General features: G+C 37.2%; 2 protein-coding genes across 17 annotated transcripts in view; both read right to left on the reverse strand.

The window, feature by feature from the left end:
• The window catches only part of RBFOX2 (RNA binding fox-1 homolog 2), a 266284-nt gene extending 255888 nt beyond the window's left edge, over positions 1-10396 (reverse strand). For 9 of the 11 annotated variants that reach the window (XR_005557887.1, XR_005557886.1, XM_039353077.1 and 6 more), the window contains exon 1: positions 6297-10396. Coding sequence is in view for 9 of the 11 variants with exons in the window: in XM_039353077.1 (XP_039209011.1) it covers positions 6297-6473 (177 nt within the window). In the remaining 2 variants the exon portion in view is untranslated. The remainder of the gene's footprint in view (positions 1-6296) is intronic. The other 2 variants (XM_039353088.1, XM_039353075.1) reach the window with 1 other exon arrangement.
• Positions 10397-16592: 6196 nt separating this feature from the next.
• The window catches only part of MYH9 (myosin heavy chain 9), a 103958-nt gene continuing 93517 nt past the window's right edge, over positions 16593-27033 (reverse strand). For all 6 annotated transcript variants that reach the window (XM_039353094.1, XM_039353092.1, XM_039353089.1 and 3 more), the window contains exons 31-41: positions 26658-26906; positions 26038-26250; positions 24542-24754; positions 24175-24336; positions 23345-23473; positions 21653-21741; positions 21301-21424; positions 20618-20826; positions 19632-19740; positions 18683-18855; positions 16593-18557 (exon numbers count right to left, since the gene is read on the reverse strand). In XM_039353094.1, the coding sequence (XP_039209028.1) occupies positions 18440-18557; positions 18683-18855; positions 19632-19740; positions 20618-20826; positions 21301-21424; positions 21653-21741; positions 23345-23473; positions 24175-24336; positions 24542-24754; positions 26038-26250; positions 26658-26906 (1788 nt within the window). In that variant the 3' untranslated portion in view covers positions 16593-18439. The remainder of the gene's footprint in view (positions 18558-18682; positions 18856-19631; positions 19741-20617; positions 20827-21300; positions 21425-21652; positions 21742-23344; positions 23474-24174; positions 24337-24541; positions 24755-26037; positions 26251-26657; positions 26907-27033) is intronic.

Genomic DNA, 27033 nt, shown 5'->3' on the forward strand with positions numbered 1-27033 from the left:
AGCAGAAAAGTAGATGATGTATTAAGATACTACATAAGCACTGCTAGCATCAGAGACAGAGATACAGCAGGAGGATTACTGTGATTCTATAAAAGCATCCAAATCTTTTGGTATAAACATAGCACATCTGCCATTTAAGGAAACCACTTAGGTCAAACATTTTGCTGCAGCTATTTCATCTCTACAGGAAATAAATCCTGGATTCATACTGCAATCATGATCCGATTTATCCCAATCCCAGCTCAGGCAGCTTTATGCCACTCTGCTAACAAGATCAAGGCAGGTTAAACAGGATTTATCCAGGCTGATCAGAGATGGATTAGATAATGAAACCCAACTACATAAAGCTATCTGCTGTTGAAGGGGATCACAAATGCCACAAAGAAATGCATGGCACAGTGTCCATACCTCTTGATACCACATATTGTATCAAGATAGTTTCCAGCTCTGCTCTTTGGCCTGGAATTAAAATATCACGTTTAAGTCTGCTTAGGTACTGAATTATTGTGCCACTACTTGCTCCTCTGTAATCTAAATCTCTGTTTGTAGCAATAATAGAAAACAGGATAAAACCTGGGATCTGGGATGCAAAAACCTATACTACATTTTTTGCCTCTACTAGTACCAACTTTATGGATCTATGATTTTTTGCATTCCAGATTTGGCAATTCTATAGTATAAATAATAGTCTGTGTTAACCTAGATTAAGTTCACAGATCTTGCTAAGCCATACTAAGGTGTGCTTGTTTTTTATGTAACTGTGAGTCCAACTATACTTGTAACCCATCATTTATGGGTGTGATTTGTGAACCCAATTCATTCTTATGCAGCATCTGATAAGTTTAATTTTGGTAGTTCCAGCTAACAACTTGGGGAATCTTAGTCTAATCCATCTGTACAGCACCTCCTAACCATGACTGCGACTGCTCCTCAAGCAGAAATTATGAATCTAAGATTGTGTACCAGGTTTGCCGGGGGCAGTGCAACCCAATCCAGCACAAAAGATGGCATAGTTCTAGAACCAGCAGCCCCCACATCTAAAGCCATTCAGTTTTGCCCGAGTTCAGAGTTCAGAAGCCTGTAGTTCCCATCCAGACTGTCACAGCCTCCAGGCATGGGAATGAAATGCTCCTGACATTTCTTAATTGATCGGGCGGGGAAGATATCTAGTCATCATCACCACACTTCCATCCCTGCCCCAGAGTCTTAGTTGATGCTACACCGAAAGCCAACTGGGCATATCTCCAAAGAGCCACCACCCCCTTCCAGACCCAGCCAGATCTCGGTGATACATATCAGGTCATCAATTATTAGATCACTAATGAGGGAGGCCATATTACAGATCAACCTGGCATTTAGAAGCTGCAGTGAAAAACAGGGCCATTGAAGGTCTGCTGATAAGGCCCAGGGCACAAAGATCAAGGAGCTGGAACACAAAACCAGTATAAGAAAACAGTCCTGTATTCCCTGAAAATGGCCCACTCCCTGTCTCTCAACATATTTCCCCTGCCCATCACCATCATTATATTATGGCCTGCCTTCACCCAAATTTCAGTCCCATCCCCATATCCAAGTCCTCCAAAACCTGGAATCTCCCATTATCCTTTCCAACCATCCCAGTGAAGAGAAGCTAGGCACTCCGAGGCACTTTAGCTTTATAAGTTCTCAGTGCCACCAGGGTACCCAGCCACCACCTCCCCCCTTGGTGCAACATACTCACATTACATTCATATATATCAAAACTCACAGCAGCCCTCCCCTGCTACTCCCATCAGCTAGTAGAAGGTTCTCTTCCATTCAGACAGACAGACAGACACACACACATACACACATACACACACACACACACACACACACACACACCATACAAACCTAGTTATCTTCTGGTTCTCACCCAGAAAAAGGAATAAAGCATTGATTCATAGTCAAAAGATGGAGTCATATCATTTTCTTTCTTCTCCCTTTCCTTCCTATTCAGGTCTACCCACAGGGAATGCAAAAGTAGACTCCGTGGGGGAAGTGGGTCCATAGCAGCCTGCCGCTCTACTGTAACACACACACAAATGCACACACACTCTGCCACTGTCCAAACCTCCAAAGCCCCAACAGCAAAAAAACAAACAAAAAGAAAAATGGTGCAGGAAGAGTAAATAACAAAATAAATAACAAGGGTGTCCAGCAACAGCAGCAAAGAAATGGTGAGAAAGGAACACCTCCATGTAGCTGAGTTCAGGCACCAGGCAAAGCCAGGTGTACAAACAGAGTCAACAGAGCAACTGGGGAACAAGCACAGCCTCTAGTGTGGCCCAGCCCATTCCTCAGCCCAGACCTTCAGAGAGCAGCCCAAAGGGATATCATGAGGGAGAGATACAACTTGAATAAATTACCTTAAGCAGTTCTGAACTTGCACTCAACATATAATAAAAAAAAATCTCCTTGTTTGCTGTATTTTAAGGGACAAAATGGATGCTCTAAGTATCTGTGATGCTTAAGACACTAATTGTTTTCCTTAAACTTAACCTAAGGCCCCAAAAACAAAATAGGGCCCAAACACTTTAAGACTGCTCATTCCAGTGATAATTAGAACACCACCAACCATATTGTTGGGGACAATGTAAATATATATATATACATTGCTTACTGGTGTACACCGCTTAGAGAGTGCTTGCACTTAAAGCGGTATATAAGTCTCATAAATAAATAAATAAATAAATTTAGGGTGCCCATATATGGGAAGTAGAGGAAATTCAGCCAAAAAAAGTTTTCCCATGCTGATGTAAGGCAAATAATAAAAACAAGTTAACCATATTATGATTTTTAGCACAATGCCAAACTAACATAGCTCTTACAATTTCTCACTTACAGTAGTCACACTTCAGTCCATGCTAAAATCACAATTTCATGAATCGATCATGACAAGCCAATCTTAAGTTCAGCCAAGGAGACTCTTATATAATGAATATTTGCCCTTTTGCATTATATATATATTATATATGGTAGATGGAGAAAAGAAGATTGACTAAATTGTTGGCAAAAAGTAGGAGTGAGAGATTTGAAGATCAAGAGCTGTGTGTAGCTCACAGAACCCACAGACTGCCATTTTAAAGTCATTATCAAAATGGCTAAATTTCAGAAGCAATTTCAGGCTGTTTTCTGCAGTTGGGGAAAGGGACTGAGGCTAGGACCAGAGTGTCCCCCCAAAACTACCTACTCTGCCACCATTAAAAAAACAGTATGACTATATGTAGGTTAGGAGTCTCCAAACCCCGGTCCATGGACCTGCACTGGCCCGCAGCATGCCAGAAACTGGGCCGCACAAACAAGTGAAGGGGATGCAGTCAGTATAGGAAACCACGTCCCCTCCGGTCTGCGGAAAAAACGTTCTCCATAGAACCATTACCTGGTGCCCAAAATATTGGGAGCCGCTGCTGTAGGTAACTTAATGTCAATTTGGTAGCATTTTTCACATTACTGTCTACCAAAATATCCAAACTGTTTTCAGCTTTAGTTTGAAGACCAAGAAAAACCTTTGCTAAAATACTCTCCCAAACTGGCCAGAACTACAGAAAAGAACCTGTTCTTTTTGAAATTCAGTGAAATATACAATTTGTTCTAAAGTTTTACATGTAAGTGCATTTCCCCATATTGTTTTAACCAGGCAAACCATCCTTGCTTCCATCATGCACATACACCAATTCATAGATTGTCTATTATTTAAACTTCTCACTTTTTAAAAGTTCTCATCAATTACAATTAACTATAATATTCTCACTCTTCCTTTTCCTTTCAACTTATTCACTCTTCCTTCATATATTGTTCTACAACTTGAAATCATTCTTTCTATATGACCAAACCATTTCAAGGTATTTTAAATCCTCATGTCAATATCCTTTGTTTCCTAATTAACACAGAATCTTTCATGCAGAATCTTTCAAGTGAAAAACTATTGGAAAACAAAACCAATTTGTAATTTACATACAGTATTTTATTCAGGAGCTCAAGGCAGCATAGATAGCATTCCTTCTTTCTATTTTTCCCCACAATAACCTTGTGAGGCAGGTTGGGCTGAGAGAGAATGTATCATTCATGAGGATAGATTACAATCTAAGTCTTCTCAATGCCATTCCAACAGCATCACCACTACATCAGACTGGTTCTCTAAACCAGGATCTTCTGCATGAAAATGATGCAATATGCAGATAAACTCTAAAGTCCGTCCCAAAACAATATCCTTTCTATAATTTCTGGTTAACTTTCTGGTTCCTCTCTGCCATTTTTATTGCAATCTGTAATATGGTAGATGTGAACCATACCCTCTTTCACACTATTGTAAAATCTGTGGATTGTAGTAGCCAAAGAATGCTATCAATCTTTAATACTGTTTACATATAAAGAAATTGGAAAATCCATTGGAAGCATACAGCTGTATACAGTTGACTATTATTAATTTTATTTCAATTCTGCTCTTTTTTGTAAACGTTCGTAAAAACATTTATCCTAGAATCTGTTTCCTTATAAGACCTCATGTCTTATTCTACAAATCCCTCTTGTATGGTCATCGCAACTAAGTAGCTTGGCCTATCATTTTCACCCAAGCCACATGTTTCAAGCTAGCAACTGTGGTAAGCAGACATAAAACTGGCAGAATTTCTAAAGCTAACATGAATATTTATTCAGAGCACTATTTAATTCTTCTAATTTTAATTGCTTGTAGTACTTTTTTACTTTGTATCATGTTGTAATCTGCCCAGAGTTGCATCAATAAGATTTGAGGCATAAAAGTTTAACAAATAAGTATGGATCCAGATCTGTATGTCAAAAACAACAAAGGCCACAGGTAACTCAAAATATAATTGTGTATTAAAATGTATCAGGATTCTTTTGCACAGAAAATATTTGCTCTGCTTGAGATTGCCATTCTTATGGCAAGCTTGGTTACATCTGAGCAGTTGAGATACTGAATCCAAAATCCATACTGAGGCAACAGCCCTGTCAGGTCAACTCCAGATTACAAAATAGCATGTACCCTTTTGAAACTTCTGGAACTTTTCATATAACGTGAAGATAAAATAAACCTTTACAAAAAGGGAGGGGTAAATCCTGTACAACTTGTGCCCCCAAAAGTATTTTGATTGCTCGTTATTTACTTTTTTTTTTTAATTGATACACATCTGTACTTACTTTCTCTAGGAAATGTCAGTTACTCTTTGGCCAGATGAATTGGCCAAAATATAATGTAAATGAACTCTATTTGCTATCTTTATTATCAACAAACGTTTATTTTTTCAAAGAAACCACAGATTCACCTGTTTTATGACTCACAGTAAATTCAAAGTAATTTCATTTGAAATACAATCCTAAGAATGTCCGTTCAAAAATAAGTTATTCCAGGTTCAATAGGACTAACAGTTCACTACTACATATGTCTGTTACAAAAATAAGTCCTTCAGTATGAGGCTTACTATAAGAAAGGAATGGATAAGATTACATCCTCACACCAAGGTGAGTATTATCTAGCTGCAGTCTTAGACAGAAACAAACAAGATCAAAGCGGCTTCCTAAAGCACTGGCTACAGTTCTTCCAAAACTAAATAACCAAGGCATCGGAGGCCTAAGAAACTTTCTTAAAGATCCGAACATTATTCTAGATTCTTCTTCTTCAAAGAAGAATCCTTACTAGGTACTGGCCTACAATCTACCCTTACTGGAGGTGTGTGGAAGCTGCAATTCAACACATCTTCAGGTTACCACACTGAGGAAGTCTAATCCAGATGAAAATATGACCTTGTAACTCTATAGCAATCACATAAACTATCTTGTGCTCTTTCCAACAAGACATTCTAATTAGTCCTTCGAAAATTCCACAATGGATGAGGCTTGTCAGCACGTGGCCGTGCAACAAAACACGGCTCTACGTGCAATTGTTATGACAACCTCTACATCCACTACCACTCGTGTCCTAGCCAGGGCACTGCTCTCTACGGAGCCCTGGGTTTATGGATATTTTGGCATCGAAGGCAGGCCGTGGAGTATTTAAGCTCTTCTCCTCCAAGATTAATACCAGTGGGGGCTACTGGGCCTCTTCTGTTTGCGAAAGCCTGCCTGCTGGCTTGACTCCCCACACCCACTCACACCAAACCGGACACCAAGACGGGCTCCACGGGACTAGCATCCTGCCCAAACTCCGTCGAGCCCATCTGTGCTGCGCGCTCCGTGTGAACGTGCGCGAGGGAAGCGCGCCTTTTACGGTCCCGGGGGGGGGGCGTCCAGGGTGGCGCCGCTACCAATGCTGCTACCTGCATGCCGCCTCCGTCCGCCTCAGCCTCCGTCCGCAGCCTCTTGCTTTGGCCGCTCTCGGCTCCGTCCCCGCCGGGCATCGGCTGCTCCAATTCGGACTCCCGCTTGACCCCTCGAGGGGCTGGGACGCCGACGCCGCCAGGCACGAGTTGCTGATGCTGGATGCCCTCCGCCATCCGAACCGGACCCCGGCCGCCCCGCTTCCCCTAGGGGGAGCCGCTGCCGCCGCCGCCGCTTCACAGTCTCCACAAGCCGACCACCGATCGCCTGCTCTCAGCCGCGGCTCTCAGGCCCAGCCCGCCCGGTCCAACTAGGACCCCCGGGAGCACGGCTGGAAACACCTCTGCCCCGGCGGAGGGGAGCCTGCGAGCAGAAGACCCCAGCGGAAGCCCCCGCCGCAAGACCTCGGACACGGTCTCGGGCCCGCCGAGCAGCGCTGAAAGCCCCGGAGGAGATCGCGGCAGCCCCAGCAAGAGCAATCGCCGCCAGAGACGCGGAGGGGAAGAAGAGAGGCCGAAGCCCTTCGATTGTCTTCGGAAAGGCCGGAGAGGAATTACGGCTCGATACGATCCCCTCTTTCCCGTTCGGCAATCTTCGTAAATGGCGAGCGGGGAGGGGGGGTGAAGGGCGGAGCTACTGGCGGTACTTGATACTTCGCTGGGAAGGGCGGTTCGGTGAGCGCGTTGAGAGGAGGAACGCCGGAGGTTGCTGATTTTGATGGGCGGCCGCAGAGGAAGCCAGGCTATGCAAGATGAGTGAAGTTTATAAATAAACAATCAGTGTTCTCTCTCTCTCTCTCTCTCTCTGTCTCTCGAAGAAACCGCGCTAGACAGACACATTTCTTAGTTGTTTCTTTGCTGTCTGCGCCATACGATTAAAAATTTACAATCGCTCTTTCCTGTTTATTTTGTAAAAGGAGGAGCTTTCCCAGGGTTCCAGTTTGCGACCATAAATACTTAAAACATTGAACCTGCAAGCTTACAGCGAAGTATATGGAATTTAATTTGGAGATAAGTATTGTTTGGAGTTATATTTTCCGCGTATTGGAAGGCACTTTTAATTATTTCTGTGTACACACATACATACACACTCTCTCTCTGTGGTCAAACCCTCTTGAAGTCTTGTATTAGATACAGAAGGGTCGGAAAGGAAATCCGGTGATCAACAGGTGCCAAAATTTTTGTAAGTTTGATAAGGGAAATCATTATTATGCTTTACCATTTGAACATAGCTGAGATTAGGTGTTGGAACTATATGGTAAACGGTGTGCTGAAAATTCAGCATTTTCAACCATTATTAAACTTGATTGAAAAGATATATAAAAACGTATCTGACAATATTGGCAAGATGTTGCTTTTTACCTATCACTGTGGTGCAGTGTTTCTCACTTTTAAGATATGGACTACAACTCCCAGAATTCCATATCTAGCATAGTGGCTGGGGAATTCTAGGAGTTAAAGTCCACATCTTAAGCTGCTAAAGTTGAGAAAGGCTGCCTAGTGAGTTATGAGGTGACCAGGAAGTGGGTCTGAGTAGCCTTGCTTTTCTGTGTTACAAATCGGACACAAGAAGCGAAGTTCTTAAAGGAAGACTTTATGACAAAACTCAATCCCTGGTGGGTTTTTTTTTTTTTCAGATATAGAGGTCTGGTAAATAGAAAGGTTGCAGAGTGATAAACACATAGCTGGAAAAAAAAGTGAAATCCAATCCCAACTTATACATTTAGAACAGTATTTCTCAGTGTTGGCCACTTGAAAATGTGTGCCCTGCTTTTCTGTTACAAATCAGACACAAGAAGGGAAGTTTTTAATGGAAGACTTTATGACAGAACTCAATCCCTGGTGGGTTTTTTTTTTTTTTTCAGATATAGAGGTCTGGTAAATAGAAAGGTTGCAGAGTGATAAACACATAACTGAAAAAAAAAAGTGAAATCCAATCCCAGCTTGTACATTTAGAACAGTATTTCTCAGTATTGGCCACTTGAAAATGTGTGCCCTGCTTTTCTGTGTTACAAATCAGACACAAGAAGGGAAGTTCTTAATGGAAGACTTTATGACAGAACTCAATCCCTGGTGGGTTTTTTTTTTTTTCAGATATAGAGGTCTGGTAAATAGAAAGGTTGCAGAGTGATAAACACATAACTGGAAAAAAAAAAGTGAAATCCAATCCCAGCTTGTACATTTAGAACAGTATTTCTCAGTGTTGGCCACTTGAAAATGTGTGCATTTCAACTTCCAGAATTCTGGGAGTTGAAGTTCATACATCTTCAAGTGGCCAATATTGAGAAATTCTAATTTAGAGTTCCTAAAACACTTGGGGAAAATTTCTTGTCACTTTTCTATCATCATTTTATGAATGGTAGCATTTTTTGAGAGAGGAAGTTATACATATATCAGTGTGTGTGTGTGTGTGTGTATTTGTAGACAAGGGCTTTGATAAGTAATCATTCCTGTGTAGTTGAAGTCAGTTTTGAAACTTATTTGATGCATGAATAATGCAACCCAATATATGGTTTTGTTTTAAATTTTATAGTCTTTGGCAGTCATATTTAGTTTTGTTGGTAAACTTCACTGGTACTCATAATGTCAGGATTTTGTTTCTGTGGGGTCAAGAGGCCATCTGACAGCTGTGACATAACTGAACTGCGTGTTCACACCTCTTTAATTTTCAATGGACTTCTTGATATAAAATTAAAGCCAATGTGTGATAGTTGAAGAAGATGGAAATTGCTGTAAATTTATTATTTTAGATTTTGAAAGGAAACAGCTGTTTTGTAAAAGTCATCAGATTGTTTTACTGACAGTGATGCCAAAGACAACTTAGCTAATTCTTAGCTTCATTTTTCAGACACTTCACATTTTTCATAATTCAGCCTAAAACAATGGTTGATGAATACTATTATCTAATTTTTCATTCTGAATTCTAATTCAATTACGTTTTAGTATAGTACTTGTGTTTTCTACTCCTGAAGTTAAGTCTAAATTGTAGAAACTGGTAGAAAGAAAATGATTACTGCTTCATGTGCCTGTAAAGTATAAGAGTACATACTGGAAAGAATTATACTTAAAATTTTGCCTTTTCCCTGACTTTTTCATTAGATTACAAAACCTGATATAGTACTTTACTGTGTTTTGATAGTATAATACTTCATATATTATGAAAACTTTTTCACGCAAAATTTTATTTCTGTTTCTGTCCTGAAGATACATGACTACTGAACACGTATACTTTGCATTTTCTATTCTACAAACTAAAACATAGCATTAAAAACCCATATTCCAAATATTAGTCATGTCAGTCCTATAGTTGTTTTGATATTGCAGATTCCAGAATTTCCAATGAATGTTATCAGCAGTTCTCCAGTTTCAGACTGAGATCTGTACAAGCTCTGCCTTGAGATGTCAGGATTAAACCTGAGAATGCAACTGCATGCAAGAGACATAGTATTAAATTTGTTCCTTTTCATCATGGAATTAGAAATATAGTAGCTTCAGTACTATATTCAGTGTTACTGACATTAAGATAATTTTACATCGTTCTTATTTGGAATATCCCAAATTTTTCTCCTACAAAGCTTAGAATTATTTTTCCATTAACAAATCCACTTGTTGAGCATGTATGGTTCCACACCGTCTACCTTAGAAGGATGAGTATCTTCAACACTGAAGTAACATATTTTAGAAAATCAATGTCTCTCTAGCAATAACACTTTACCACATCTACCTTACTACCTCCGTTACAATAAGGACAAAATTGGAGAGAAAGATGGATGTTCAGTGGCAGAACATAATTATGTTAAGTTCAAGATCCTAATATTTTGAGGCAGATCTTTTCAGCTTTCCATTGTACCCTTCTGAGAAGACTGTATGATGTCTCTGTTATTCTTGCAGCACCAAACTAAAATATTTGTTTTCTTGTGCCTTTTAATTTCTTTGTTTATTAGTGCATGGTATTTAAAGGAGTTTTACATTTATGGTATTCATTTGTATTTTTTTAAAGTAGTAATTTAATTTTTTGATTTAATGTATGTTGCCTAACAGCTATTACTATAGACCAGGGGTAGGCAACCTTGGCTCTTTTATGACTCGTGGACTTCAACTCCGAGAATTCTGGGAGTTGAAGTCCACGAGTCATAAAAGAGCCAAGGTTGCCTACCTCTGCTATAGATTAACATATAAATAAGTACAGCAGGATCCTTTCCTTACAGTTTGTTACCCAATTCTCCGACAATGGTTTGAATCACTCCACTGCATGTATTCAATAATATAAAAATATCCCTTCATATATTTGAAGTTTTCTCAATTTTGTCTTCCCAAGTCTTGTGTGTTGGATCTCTCTTTATAAAACACAGGAATAATCTTGGCAATCTGTAAATTTGCAGGGGTCTGCAAAACCTGAGTGAGACACCCTTTCTCTCAGCACTTTTTAAATTCAATTCTTCCCCATTCTGTTTTAAGCTGTTTCACAAATTACCAACTATGTTTTAGTCTGGCATGTTGCATGTATCAGCCAGTGTAAGTTTATGTTGCAGTATGTCATGCAACTCCTAATAAAACTCTATATCCTGTTTCAATATATAGCTTCACCACAAAATGCAGTGCATAATCTCAGTTGTGTCTTCATAAAATTGAAGAAAAGCTATCTTGAAATACTGTTCAGCCAGTTGAGCTCTAAAAGGGATTTATGGGTAACTAAATTTCCTTTTGGAGGGCCTGAGCATAATCCTTGTATTTTATCCCTTGCGTCTAACATCAATCAATCCTTTCAGTTTTGATTTTAAGCCTTCCTGCCATTCCCTGCCCCTGAATAACACTATATTATGTTTCTTCAGGTCATAAAATTATTATAAACATAACCTTTGCAAGAGAGTCATTATTTAATATATGTGATCTATTTAGTATGTTGCTTTTTCTTTTTAAAATAATGTTGGAATTTAACCTGATTGCAGAACATAGTTTAGGAGCTGTTTTTATCATGGTTTTGTTTTAGATTATTTGTTTTGTGAATTGTTCTACATCATCTAAAAAAAGGAATATAAACATCTAAAGAAAGGTACCAACTAATTTGAAATGCTGGCACTTTATTCTCAGATGCATCCTTTTCATTCTTAGGTATCCTTAATCATTATAACTGTTATTCTAATAAGACTATAGGGAGTCTTATAATGATATGTTTCCCAGAGATCAAAGAGCAAAGAATGACTTGTGCTGCACATAGATGCAAGGAAAAGGAACAACAAAAGAAAGAAATCAAAGAATCTTCTCAAGAAAGTATCTCGTTGCCGGTGGGAGGAGCAAGACCCAAGAGCTCTGCAACACATTCTTCAATGGCAGACCTTCAGGTAGTCTTCTCCAGGCTTTTGGTTAAGGGAGATGGTAAAGTTCCTGACCTGGAATGTTAACGGCCTTAACTCCCCTCAGAAGAGAAAGAAAATCTTTCATTACTTAAAGCAACACAACAATTATATTATTTGTTTGCAGGAAACACATATTTTACCTAAAGATCAAAAATACTTAGTCAATTCTCGTTTGGGATCTCATTTTGTATCTTCTGCTCCTGGGAAAAAAGGGGGTGTAGTTATCTATGTTAAACAAAACTTACCAGTCTGTTTGGTAGAATCAGATCCTCAAGGAAGATATGTTATGATTGAACTTGGTTTATATGGTAAGAAAATACTTATAGTGGGATTGTACGCACCAAACCAACAACAGGAACAATTTTATAGACTGCTACATCAGAAATTAAGTTCGTTGGACTATAGATCTGTGATATTAATGGGAGATTGGAATGGTGTTTTAGATACACAAAGGGATTAAAAAAGGATTTTCTACTTTTTTCAAACAGGCTAAATTACCCAAAGCTTTTTTTGATTTGAAAGAGGACTGGGAGCTGAGAGATTATTGGCGTGAATGTAACCAAGAGGAGAGAGACTTCACCTTCTTTTCAGATAGACATCAATCCTTCTCAAGAATTGACTTTTTCTTGATTACAACTGACTTATATTTCAGGGTAAAGAATGTAAAAATTTTTCCTAGGTCGTTGACGGATCATAGTCCAGTTTGGATGGAGCTGGCTGATGAAAAAGAGGAGAGGGGATCGTGGAGGGTGAATGAGAACTTATTTAAACAAGAAAAGAATGTTCAAAAATTAAAGGAGCATTTAAAGGATTACTTTGCTTTAAATATGCATAAGGGAACTTCAATATCAATGGTATGGGATGTAGGTAAAGCTTTCATGCGTGGGATTTTGATAAAAATGAATAATGTTTATAGACAAAAGCAGATTCAGAAACGTAAGGAACTGGAAGATGAGATTAAATTAAAAGAAAAGTCTTTGATTTTAAATCCTACAGATGAAAAGGTTAAAGAATCTATAAAGTTGTTAAAAACACAATTTAATATGTTGATGGCGGATCAAACCGCAACTAATTTATTGTTTATGAAACAAAATACATTTTGCAATGCTAATAAACCAGGGAGATGGTTGGCTTATCAATTAAGAAAGAAACAGAGACAGAGAATTATAGACAAAATAAATTATAATGGTAAATTAGTTTATCAGAAGGAGTTGATTAAGAAATCTTTTTTAGATTATTATCAAAAATTATATAAGAGTACTAATGTACAAACTTTAGATATAAATAATTATTTAAGTGAGGCCAACTTCCCTAAATTAACAGAAGATCAGAAACAAGAAATTAATGGTTTAATCACCAATGAGGAAATTGTGACAGTTATTAAGCAATTAAAATTAGGTAAAGCACCGGGTACGGATGGTTTGACATCCATTTATTATAAAACCTTGGTAGAAGAGATGATTCAACCTTTATGTGAGCTTTTTAATAATATACTACAGGGTTCAGAGATTCCTCCGTCATGGCGTAGAGCTTTTATATCTTTGATTCCAAAAGAGGATCAAGATCTTACTTTACCGAAGAATTATAGGCCCATATCTCTTTTAAATGTAGATTATAAGATTTTTGCAAAAATTTTAGCTAATAGGCTTATGAGGGTTTTGCATCAGCTTATACATAAGGACCAATCGGGTTTTATAACTGGTAGGTATATGAAGAATAATGTTAGACAAATTATTAATTTATTAGAATATTTAGATAAGAATAACCAAATTTCCGCAGGGCTGATATTTTTAGATGCTGAAAAAGCTTTTGATCAATTGAATTGGCAGTTTATGTTAAGATTAATTGAGGAAATGAATTTTGGAGAAAAAATATCACAAGCTTTTGGTGCTATATATCAAAAACAAACGGCACAACTTATTGTTAATGGGGGTTTGTCAGAGGTTTTTACAATAGAAAAAGGTACAAGACAGGGATGTCCATTGTCACCGTTACTGTTTGTTTTAACTCTGGAAATTTTGTTGATCAAAATTCGAGAGTCGCAGGAAATAAAAGGAATAGAAGTTAACAAAAAAGAATATAAATTAAGAGCTTTTGCAGATGACTTGGTGGTTACTTTGTCTCAACCTACCTATTCTGTAGTAAATTTATTACAACTGATTTACCAATATGGACGGGTTTCGGGTTTTAAAATTAATAATAATAAGACTAAATATTATCTAAAAACATGACTAATTTGGATAAGCAGATTTTGGTTAATCTGACAGACTTTGAAGTTGTTGATAAGATAAAATATCTGGGGGTTACCCTATCTGTTTCTAATGTAAAATTGTATAAAAACAATTATGAAAGGCTGTGGGTCAGGGTACAAAAAGATTTGAAAAATTGGGAGAAGTTACAGTTATCTCTTATGGGAAGAATTGCAGTGATTAAAATGAATGTCCTGCCAAAATTTCTCTTTTTATTTCAAATGTTACCTATTTTAAAGAATGAGGTTAACTTAAATGAATGGCAGAAAGGTATCAACAAATTTATTTGGGCAGGGAAAAAACCAAGGGTAAAGCTTAAAATTATGCAAGACTTCCGTGAGAGAGGTGGACTCAAGGTACCGAATCTGAAATTATATTATGATGCTGTGGCTTTAACACTAATTAGTGATTGGGTTGATTTAACAAATGTAGAAATACTCCATTTGGAGGGTTGGGATTTACTTTTTGGATGGCATGCCTATCTAATTTTTAATAAAAAAGTGGATCGGGTTTTTAAATCTCATATTATAAGGATTTCTTTACTTTGGGTTTGGAGTGAATATTATAAAAGTGAGTTTAAAATACCATTATGGGCTATACCTTGGCATGCGATAGAGGGGATAATCAGAGGAGTTAAGATGGATAGTGTTTCTTATGCGCAATTACTCAGGTGGGATGGTAAAAATTGGCAGTTAAAATCTTTGGAAGATTTAGCACATGAAAATATTATATATTCATGGTTTCAGTATAGACAAATAGCTGATAGATGGAAGATAGATCGTAATGTGGGTCTGCTCAGAGAAGATAAAAATCTTTTTAAACAAGTAAAAGATCAAAGGCGAACTCACATTAAGAGAATTTATGGGGTGCTAGTAGAACTGGACTCAGAATCAGAACTAATTAAAGAATGTATGATTAAATGGGCACAAAATTTTGGTGAACCAGTTCTACTAGATACCTGGGAAACCATCTGGGTGAGGAATGTTAAATTTACACAAGCCCAGAACTTAAGGGAGAATTTTTACAAAATGTTTTACAGATGGCACCTTGATCCACAAAAAATGTCTCGTATGTATCCTGACTTACAGCCTAAATGTTGGAGATGTGGTTGTTTGGACGCTACTTATTATCATATTTGGTGGTCGTGTAAAAATATAAAAGTTTTTTGGATTAAGATATGGTGGAATATTCAAAGAATTTTTAGAAAGAGGGTAAAATTTACCCCACAATTGTTTTTGTTAGGTATTGTTACTGATTGTGATGCTAAGGAAGTTATATTGATGTTAAATTTGATTACGGCCGCTAGGCTGTTAGTAGGGCAATATTGGAAGAAGGAATCTTTGCCTACCTTGCAAGAGTGGTTTTTTAAAGTTTCTTATTTGGCGGAAATGGCAAAGATTTCGGCTTTCTTAAAGGAGCAATCGCAAGAGAAATTCTTTGCGGTATGGGAAAAATGGATAAATTTTATACAATATAAATTGGATATAAAAAATATCATTTAGCTTTCTAATAACTTGTATATAAATTTTAATATTTTATAGATTGTACTTTTTTTTATATCTCTTTTCTTCTTTCTCTTTTTTCTTTTTTTATTATCTTTTTTTTTCAAGTACTTTTTCCTTTTAATACGTATGCTTTTTTTTACATATATTTTATTGTTAATTACTTTATAAATTGTTTATGTAAGCTATTTAGATATATTTATGACTTATATTTTTCAATTTTTTTAAGATTCTTAAAAATTTTAATTAAGCCTATACTCAGCTCTGGGAAGATCGGGGGGGATGGAGAGGGAGGGTTGGGGTGGGTGGGCGAGGGTTGTTTTTTTTTTTTTTTTTTTTTGCTTTTTGTAAAAATATCTAAAAATTTTCAATAAAAAAAAATGATATGTTCCCCATTGTGTTACCTAGGAGTTCTCTTGCTTTATACCTTTTATCAAAATGACCAAAGGTCTCCAGTTAAAGTGGATTATTTCATTTCTGCTATTTATGAGTACCAGTTTGGCAGTTAGAAAATAGAATCAAACTGTGTCACCTTTTTAAAGGAATCAGATGACCATTTCCTATAGGCATATTGACATGGACTACAGTTAACCCTAACTCTAACCTTTCATTTAACAATGGTTCAAAGTTATGACAGCCTCCAAAAAGTGAATTATGACCCATCCTCAAAATTAACTACCATCACACAATCCCCACGGTCATGTGTTCACAATTCAGGTGTTTGTCAATAGCTCACATTTACAAAGTTGCAGCATCTTGCAGGCACACGATTGTGATTTGCGACCTTCCCAGCTGGCTTTTCATAAGCAAAGTCAACAGGAAGTTGGATTCACATAGCAACTGTTATTCATTTAACAGTGGTGTGATTCACTTAATGACCATGTGATTCACCATGCTAAAATGGTCATAAAATTGGGTCTAATCATATGAAGTCTCACTTTACAACTGCACAGACTTACAAAGGCAAATCCAGTCCCTTACTTACAATTTTTGGCTGATGGAGTTTACATCTTATGCCCAATGGAAAACAGCAGCATTATGCACTATAAGAATATCCAAGGTTTTTTTTTTCCAATCTTTTGCTAGGGAAGCATAAGAACATTTACTTTATTGAAAACTTTCCATTATCTAGCACACAGCTTCATGTTCAGATCTTATTACTAAATAACACACGATGCTAAAGTTTAATGAAGTTTGTTCGTTTTTTAATTAAAGTGATATAACACATCCATTAAGACTTATGGAAAGCAGAATAGGGTTGGTTGTTCAACAAGCCATGTGAGAAAATTCCCATTTAATGTTGCATCAAAGTCGTCATTGTTTGCCTCAGATGATACTGTTTTATATAACAAACCATTTAAGTGCATGGTTATACCTGTGATTCATATATAGCCCTTACGCACAGATAACAGTACTGGCCTCCTTTAGTTTAGAGCTGAGATTCTGCAACAACTTCGGAGATGTTTTTGTACTTTAATGTAAAAGGACAGGGCTACTATAATCCTGCTGGATTATGTTATATCCAAACACATATTTCCCACTATCCATATCTTATGTACTGTTTGTGAAAAACCCTATTCTTTCATCAAAAACTATTCACAGTAAGAAGGTTCTTATCAATCTCAAGCAATGTCTACTTATCTGCATCCTGTTTAGTGCAAAACAAAGGTATATAATTTGCTCCATTATGACAGTTCTGCCACTTTCATTGTATTCAAGCACATGGTAGAGAAGTACACACAAGAGATTGTAGTACATGGATAATCTTTATTGTTAGAGGAGCACCGGCAATCCATTACTGACTGTAGTGGAGACACATGCTAAGGCACTTATTATATAAAAAAAAGTTTGCAAATTTGGTTTGGTGGCAGCAACAGGGATAGGAGGTTCCTGCAGTGAGAGCAATAACCATACAGTATAGGATATTCTTATTTTAATTTGCCATTTACTTAGAAGTTTAAATGCAGCATATTCAATATGGTTAAGTATACAGATAAATCCAGCAACCAGTGTATGATGTAGAAAAGTAAAGACTATCTATATAATTGCAGTCCCCATAGAAAGGCAGTGATAAAGACCTTTATTGTATTTTCTTAATTCCTTATAAACAAGAGATACCAAGGTCTTCAACATTATCATCTGTGCAGATTAAAAGTTTTTTTCTTCTTTAATATACTCTTAGTCACTGTGCAGAATAACTAAACCTATCCCCTGATTATAGAGCTAGAGGCTTGAACATTATAGTAAAGAAGCACTTCCTTGCCCATACTCCATTCAAACCCACTAAGTTCTGATTCTTACCGTTAAATATATTTGGTCCCAAACACGTTCTCCAATAAGAACATACAAAAACTTGATGCTTTCTTGACTTGTCACTAACTATTGGTTCATTCCATCTTAAACATAAAGCCTGAGACACCATTGCACTTCAGAACTGTCCAGGTATTAGTTACAAGGAGGGATCAAATTAATAAAGTCTCTTGTAAGAGAAGCTTCCTTCTCCTTCATCCATTCCCAAGATTTTATGATCTACATGATTTCAAAGACATTTGGAAGGCATGCTGGGAATTCTTGCTTTTCCTATTCAACATGACTCTTAAACTGCTAAGTGGACAGACTGAAGAATTTGAAACTATGAGGTCACAGAACATGATTGCCAAAAGCAAACAAAAGAGGAGGAATAAAGGGTGATTCCTTGCCTCTATCACAAACTCATTATTAGAAGAAAATAGCTGATTTATAGCAACAAAAAGTATTCTCTTTCCCACCAAATTACAAACATTTACTGGCAGCTGTGGGAAGAACAATCAATGTTATAGGCATCTGTAGTGCCCAGTCTCATATCAGACTACAGACTCTTTGGCATTCAATACAAAAGAGTGTGATGCTGGGAGAGATGACACTAATGTCTGATGGCTCCAAATAGTCCAAGAAACATTGCAATATTATGATCCATTTTCCCCAGCATACTTTAGAAGGGTTTTGTGACAAAAGGGAGGGTAGGTCATTTGATAATGGGTAACCTGGAAGGAATTCTATTCAGCAGCTTTGGCATCACCAGCATCTGCCTTGCCGTCCAGTTCTTCATCAGACATTTCACCTGGTCCCTTCCTGGCAATCCGGCGTGTCATCACAAAGGGTATATCTCCTCGTCTATTGCAGAAAGTAACACAAATTATAATATGAGAAAAGTGGTATTCCATTCTTAGGCAATCTACTGACATTAGCATGCTCAAGGTAAAAACATTAAGACAAGTTCATGTGAACAGCAATTTTACCTAAGTTTGCTTTTCAGGGAAGTAACCTCCCGGTTCATGGCATCAGCGGTCTCAGTGACATCCTCCAGTTCTCGCAGCAGCTTTCTGCGAGCTGCATTGGCTCGTTGTGCCTCCTCTTCTGCCTCTTCCAGTTGACGCTTTAGTTGCTTCAAGCGTATATTTACCTTATCTACCTGTAGTGCAAAAATAAGGAATCATCGGAGTTCTAGTTTATTCACATGCGGGTATCAACCCTGACTCAGAATCTTTGATATAATTAAGTGCAAATTCTTTAAAAGAAGTGTGGAGCAAAACACATCTCTTCAAATCATTAATTCATGTCTTTTTTCCATTCTAACAAAGTAGCCTCATAATCTGAAATGCCATAAGTGGTACTTTTGAAGTATTAGCACACTTCTAATACAGAATATTCCTGAACATTATGCAAAGTTAATTTCATTTATTATTATTTTGAAATCCTTCCTTTCCCCTGATAGTTCACAATACTATGCAAGGGGAATTTGCACCAAAGTAAGTGCTCTGTGGGATATATTTGGCCAAGATAGTGCTTGGCCCAAAGTCACACAATGAAAACTTGAACAAGGTTTCTTGATCCTAGTTTAATACATTTAGTTGTAACTTCTTCTCCTTGATAGGTTCCTTCTTTTCTTGGACATTGGTCTATGATTCCAGACTTTATAAGTCAAGCAATATGAACAGGATACCTCAGTCCTAAAATTTAGAAGTTCTATCACTAGACATCCTGATTACCCAATCACATATAAGACTGACAAAAAATTATTAATATATGAATATTTGGCCATAACAAAAGGGTTATAGAAATCAATAAGGGGCAATACTGCTAACATCTTAACAATTTGCTAAACAGGTAAAACTTTGTAGAGTTGTAGGCAATGGTTTCTGCTATACAGCTCAGATTATCAAGCATCAGTTTTGAAACTGCATATACCTGATCTTTATATTGTTCAGCATTGCGTCTTTCATCTTCCACTTGTAGCATAACATCCTTCAGCTTCTTCTCAGTACGTCGGACCTGCTTGCTGGCAGCCTGGCGTTCCCTTTAAAGTAAGTAGATAGGTCATGCATCTTTGCTTAAAAACTGCACAAGTATACTAAAGGTTAAAAGGCTTTAGGTTAGAACTTGGCACTGCAATGTAGTTAGGACCAAAACAAATAAAAAATGGGACACTACTTGGTTACTCTATGAAGGCTCTCTATAGTCTGGGCTGTATGCTTGCTACCATCAAGCATTCTGCTGCACTACCCTGAACAGTTAAACATAACAGTAAACAATAGCCTAATCAAAAAAACAGCAAGATCATTAACCATCAATATTGACAGGGCAAACCAGTAGTATATAAAATGAGAGCAAACCCTACTCCTAGCACTGAAAATGTTACCTAGTTTGGTAATGAGCCATCTACAAGAAAAGAACCGGGGTCAGACAGCACAAAACCTTTCACAATTCCACCCTGAGCTATAAATATTCTCTTCCACTGAAACAACTTTTTCCTAATCCGAAAACTGCTAAACAGGAGAAACGTAACAGTTGAGTGTACAATGGAACAACTGAAGGGAGATAGAAACTGGAGTCACTGAAGGCCAATACACAACTTTCCACATATATCTATTTCAAAGATTAATTTTGAATTCTAGATAACTTGAAAGACCTCAGCATTCACTGATTGCTCTGCTTTTCACTCAGTCTTCTTCTAAGGACTTCATATCCAGGATTTAATGAAGGTTAAAATAATCAGCACCTAAAATTTAGGTGGTATGTGCAAAAGGCTGCTGATTTTTGACCATGTAAATTGCTCTCAGTAACTCCAATTTCTATCTCTTTCCACTGTTCCTCTAGGTAAAGACAAATTATATACAGGGCCATTAAACTGCATCAACCGGAGAGTGAGTGTGTGGTAGATTATCAATACCTACTTTGTCTCAGTGTCGAGCTGTTCCTCCAGCTGTACTATTTTTGCCTCAAGAGCAGTGATAGAAGACTTGTATTTAGATTTTACAGCACTCTCCATTTCCTGAAGCTTTGCCTTTAGTTCCTTATTCTGACGGTCCGCTTGCTGACGAGCATTTTCATTTTTCTGGGCATTACTCCTTTCTGCATTCAGATCTGTATTTATCTGATCAATCTGGGAAAGAGAATAAGAAGTATGTTAACTTCATATATATGAATATTTCTTCCTCCTCGTCTTTTAAGTCTCTCCTTTCCCCATTTTTGACACTTCTACTAAAATCTTGTCTTTTAGGTTTGAAATGATGCAGAGCAGAAGAATATACAAAAGTAATCACTGTTCAGTGCAAATAAAGAAAATTATATACATATAATTATGTATATGTACATAATTATATACATTATATACATTTTTTACTTTTATAAAGTAAACATTTATGGTTGTAACTTATGCTCATTATCAGAAGCTGCAGAGGTTATCACTGCACAATGTCTAAGCAATCAATGTCTTGCTTATTCATAGTTTGTTGAATATAACATAATCAGCTGATATTGTGCAATATATTAAGCCATTAACCAAGGTTTAAAAGCGACCTTCAGGTTTCACGCGGCATTTTAAATTCAAACCAACTGAAACCTCTCAAGCAAATACCTGAAGATTGGCTTTCTTCAGACGATCATTCACCAACTCTGTATTACTCTGCTCTTCCTCCAATTCTTCTTCAAGCTGAGCTATCCGAGCCTCCAAGCGACGCTTTTCTTCCAAGGCAAGCGCTCTGAGATACAAAAAGAATATATTCATATACAACATTTTGAAGAAAAACATAACTAATTATTTATCATCTATAAGCAAGCCTCAGAAAGTTATGAGCTAATCACTCTGCCTCCAGAAACAGGACATTTTACATCTAATTATCAGCACTTAAGATACAGGCATTATGGAACATGTTTTGCAGAACAGCCTTATTGCTCCATGAAAGAAAGAAAAAATTGGTATTACTGACCCTTTGCCACTACTGTTAGCAATCTCATCAGCCAGCTCGTCCCTCTCTTGTTGAGCCTGGCGCTTGGCACGTTCAGCAGCTGCAAGTTCCTGGAATCAGAATAAGATGTACACAAACTCCTTGTGAAAATCAAGCTTTAAAAAGAAATATTGTAATCTAGTTGTAGCTAGGACAATCATATACTTTTACATGTCAGAATAACTAACAGTCACTTATGTATACAATTTATTATATATATTTATTAAAAGACACAAGTAGCATCACATAGATATAATCAGAAAGGTTTTAGAATAAGATACAATGGTTTGGTAGATAAAATAAATTGGCAAGCAGAAGGGATGGTATAAGATTAATTATGAATTAAAGGATAAAATGTATGTTAGAAAATATGTTACCTAGGTTTCTTTAGTTTGTGTGTAATGTAGTAACCCCTACATTAATGATAGTTGCATCTATGCTCCAATGACTAGTGATAATGGAAGAATCAGATACAGTTTTTTTGTGAGGAAATGTGCAGTGTTCTGAATGAATTTGATCAATGGAAAAAATATTCTGCTTGATGACATGAATGGCATCTTCTTGATGATGGTTGGAAATGAGAAGTACAAAAAATGATTTGGACTCTAGAATAAATCAAAATGTGATTGGTATTTAACTGCTTAAAAAACTTCTTCAAGAACAAAATCTATGGCAAAGGAATAAATAAAAATCCAAATGAATAATTGATTTGATTAAGTTGAAAGAAAATTTGTGAAGAATACAAGAATAATGACATATTGTAAATGTGAGACAAATGATTATTTGGTGGTGGCAGGAATAGAAAAAAAATGACATTGCGATATGTATCCTATATTCCTATATAATAAAATATTCAATGAATGGAAAATGGCCTTAAGGAAATTGGATGTGGACACTTGTTTAGAACAGACTGCAGAAATTTATGTTACAGAGTATCACTATAATATAATGACAGAATGAGAGGATGACATTATATAACGTTTACATAGCAAAAACAATAGGGCTGAAAAAGAGGAAGTGACAGTAAAGGTTAAAAGAGGAGAAGAAAATGCAAAACAATTTTGATGGAAATAAAATTGTTTTGGAAGTGAATGAAGAAGGCTTAACAAGGAGCCTCCAGTACAGTGAATGGATTTTAAAATAATGAAATTATCTGGAATGGAATTGAAGCAAATAAGTAAGCTGAATGTAGTGGAAATGAGGTACTTAAAATATGCATGATAAAGCAATAAAACACTGTCACTGGAATTATGTACTGAATAATGTAAATTGAAGTGACCGGTACAAATTACTTGAAGTATTTAGGTCATTCAGAGAGAATGAATAAGGATTGAATTGCAAAATAACAAGGACCAGGGAACAGATTTAGAAGGGAGATAAAACTGGTATGAAAGATGTCCTCAAAAAGAATGAATTGAGATATTTAAAGAACAAAAAGCAATGTAATTAAATAAGTTTATGTAAGTGGTGGAAGCAAACGGTTTGCAGGAACAGAAATATAAGGAGAGTTATAATTAATGGTGCTGGAATAAATTATTTTTAACTGTTCCATTTTGAGTTTTTTTTTCCATGCCTTTAATTTCTGTAGCTTTCTTGCACTCCACCTAAAACATATAGGCATATATATTCTAGGTTTTAATAAGGTTCCCCACTCCCTCCCAAAAATTAGATTACCTCCTGCATTTGAATCATTTCTGCTTCCATACTCTTCAACTTCTTTTCATTCTCTTTAGCCTGTGCCAAAATTTCTTCTCTTGAGGCACGTGTGTCATCCATTTCCCGCATGTAATCCTTCATCTGGGCCTAAAAAGTTATAAATTCATGTATATATGAAACAGCTTTATAACAAATCAGATTCACTGAGTACTTTCCCCAAGCAAGTCTAATATATTGTCAACAGGTCTCCAAGGCTTCAGGATCTAATATTTTTCAACTCAGCAACCCAACAATTTTTAACTAGTACAGCCAAAAATTCAGTCTGAAAACTTCTACACATAAAACATTCTCTCTGTGAAATACTTAAAAGGGATGTTATTCAATCTAGTTCTCAAGGACTGGTTAAACTCTGAAGGAAAGACAAAAGCCCAATAAAGACAAAGTGGGTGGAGACCTCAAGCTCCAGCAAATTGCTCACCTCTGCACCCTTACTGTGTGCTCCTCACCAAATGCCTCCTCTACAATTATAGTCCCCCACTGACATGCATACTGCTGTGGCTCAAGAATGACATTAGTTTATTTCCCATTAGATGACACCTAGAACTAGAGGCCAGTGGGCCAACCAAAATGAAAGAGACCAGGATGGAACTGGTTGTTGGTTAATGCAGGTAACATCCCTAAAAGGAAACAGGCTTTTCATAAAACCTATCTGAAGATTCATACATACATTCATACAAGACTTCTTTCCTGAATCAAAGTAACAACTGCTAAGCCTTAATAATTGTTTGGATTGCTTACTTCACCACCCAGCAACAGAAAATCAGTATTACACAAGCGGCAAACCTCACCTGTAATTTCCGGAGCTGTTTAATAGCTTCATCACGATTCTTATTAGCAGAGTCTATATGGGCCTCCAAATTCTTGAGGTCCATTTCCAGCTTCTTTCTGGCAGCTACAGCAATAGAGCGCTGTTTCCTTTCATCTTCCAGCTCCACTTCCATTTCTCGCACCTGTAAGGAATCAAAGCATATAAGATTTACCCATTAATACAACCCAGGTCCCACATCTTAATGCAAGTGGACAAAAATAATAATGCTTACTAAATCATCAGAGTTGGAACAGCCATCTGGTAACTAATTTTATTGCCTGGCTAAAGTTTTCCACTAAAGCTTGCTAACAACAGTTCAGGAATTTTCAAGATCTCTGAAATGCTACCTGTCTCATCAGCTGCTTTCTCTTTTCTTCATTTTGTTCATCACGGGCCTGAAGATCTCGCTCAAACTGTGCCTTCATGGCTTGCTGGTTTACTTCTAAGCGCAATTTGGCATCTTCTGTGGCCTGCAGTTCATCCTCTAACTCTTCCAACTGAGTCTTCATCTCTTCTACTTGTTGTTCCAGAGCTCTTTTTGACTTTTCCAACTCATGAACCTATAGGATGCAGATACAAAATTAGCTTCCCTATATTGACACGGCCATTGTTTGTATTGTCCAGTATTTTAAAGAATAAGATATAAATTATTTATTTATTTAAAACCTTTATATAGCCGTCCATCTTATACCAAACTCTGGGCAGCTCACAACCCAAAAAATAAAACATCTATTTACAATTAAAAATACTAAAACCATGAGCAATAAAATCCAGCAAAACTTGGCACCATAGCTGAACTTTCACATGCAACCCACAACAGAGTCATCTTATCAATCTCACTCTATCCCAGCAGTTGGGAGGGAAAAACCCAGGTCTTAAGTGCTTCTCAGAAGGTTAAACGGATAGGAGCCTTCTGATCATGGGGAAGGATGCTGCAGAGAACAGGGGCTGCCACAGTAAAGGGACTCTTCTGAGGTCCCATTAGATGGCAACATTTAAGGGAGGGAACCAGAAAAATTCCCCCCCCCCCATCCAATCTGGTAGGATGGTAGATGTCCTTAGAGAGAGGCAGTCTCACAGATAACCTGGTCCTGTGACACATAAAGCTTTAAAGGTAGTAAAACATATTAACAATTCTCTGCCTCTGTTAATACTCCCAATGTTCTCTGGCCATTTTATTTAAAAAAAAAAACAGAAAGTAATTTGATCAGGTGTTCCTGCATCTAGGTTCTCATCTCAGACAATTAATACATATGGAAATTAAATCACTAAATAAATATTGACACCTATATGTATGTAGGCAGGAAGCAAGGAAGCCTATGTAGAACTGTTAGAACAGCAGTCTCCAACCTTTCTGGCTTGGTGGCCTGGGGGGGGGGAGGGGATGGTTCCATGTGAGCAGCAGGCACACACAACTCCATTTGTGCAATTGGCTGACTGCTCCATTTGCGCAGCCTGGTTCCGAATGGGCCACGGCCCAGTGGTGTGGTGTGCCATGGCCTGGGGACCCCTGTGTTAGAACATACTGCTTCAAAAGCAACATATTTATCTTGAAACCTAATAGCAACTATTTTATTTAGAAAAATAAATTGCCTTTGCTACTCAAAAATTCAGGTGCCATAATTTTCCTATAGAAAAGGCTTTACTAGTTAGTATCTCTTCATTCAGAATAGTGAGATTTGAAGACTTTGATATATGTTGTTCCATTCTAAAAAAAAATACTTCCAGTTAGCATCTCTTTTTTTAATCTTACTAAAAGTGCAAAGTAACCCAATTTACCTGCTAAGACTTATCACAAGTCTGTATTATGGTAATCACTTTCACTCAAATACTATCAACTTACACTTTTGCCAACATCATCTTTTGAACTCATCAAATCCTCCATTTCTGTCCGGAACTGCTTATTCAGTCGCTCTAGCTCTGCTTTCTGCTCTATGGCTTCCTCCAGGGCTCTAGCCAAGGAAAGGGCTTTTGTTTCCTTTTCTCGTGCTTCTGCTTCAGCACGGTCTCGTTCTTCGGCATATTTGGAAGATATTGTTTTCTCCTCTGCTAAGAGCTGGAAAAGAAACAATAATGGTACTATAAGATTTCCAAATGAAATATCTGGCTATCTGCAATAGTTGCCCCTTCAGGTATCATCAATGAAACAATATGAGCACCTAGTACAGGTTAGTTATTAATTCCAGATATGTGTTAGGATGAAAAGTTAATTGATCAACTGTTGCCCCAAATTAGAGCAGGTGGCACCCTTTTAGAACTGACCTAGAAAAAGTGCAAATGTAGTTCATAGTTCTTTTTCAAACAAAAACCAAACCAACAAAATGTGATCCAATGGTGGTAATGTTTGTTTGCAAGAGACGTTTAGTTACAAGGCAGGAAACGTGATATCTGCACAGACGCTTCCACTCCTTACTGAACAAGTATCAGGGCAAAGCTGTCTACCCAAAATACAATTATATGTACCTGATCAAATTTTTTCTGCTTTTTCTCCAGATTAGAAACTATTTGCCTCTGATGATCCAAATCCACAGCAATATCATCCAGCTCTTGCTGGAGCCTGGTCTTAGTCTTTTCCAGCTTGTCATAAGCAGCTGCTTTTTCTTCATAACGTTGACTCATAGCCTCCAAATCTTTCTGAAGCTTCTTCTTGATTTCTTCTACTGATTCCAGGCAAACTATGCTTTCATCCATCTTCTTCTTCATTTCTCCAATCTAGGTAAAAGAACATTATTTAAATAATTAGAAAATAAGAGAAAATTTTAACACAATTTTGCAAAAAGGAAAAGGAATGTAAGGCAGGGCTCTAAAAGAATTGTAAGAAAATTGAAGAGGTGGGCAA

The sequence above is a fragment of the Crotalus tigris genome, unplaced genomic scaffold, assembly GCF_016545835.1.
Source record: "Crotalus tigris isolate CLP2741 ecotype Arizona unplaced genomic scaffold, ASM1654583v1 scf7180000018491.14276545383:2951260, whole genome shotgun sequence".
NCBI classification, from domain to species: domain Eukaryota; kingdom Metazoa; phylum Chordata; class Lepidosauria; order Squamata; family Viperidae; genus Crotalus; species Crotalus tigris.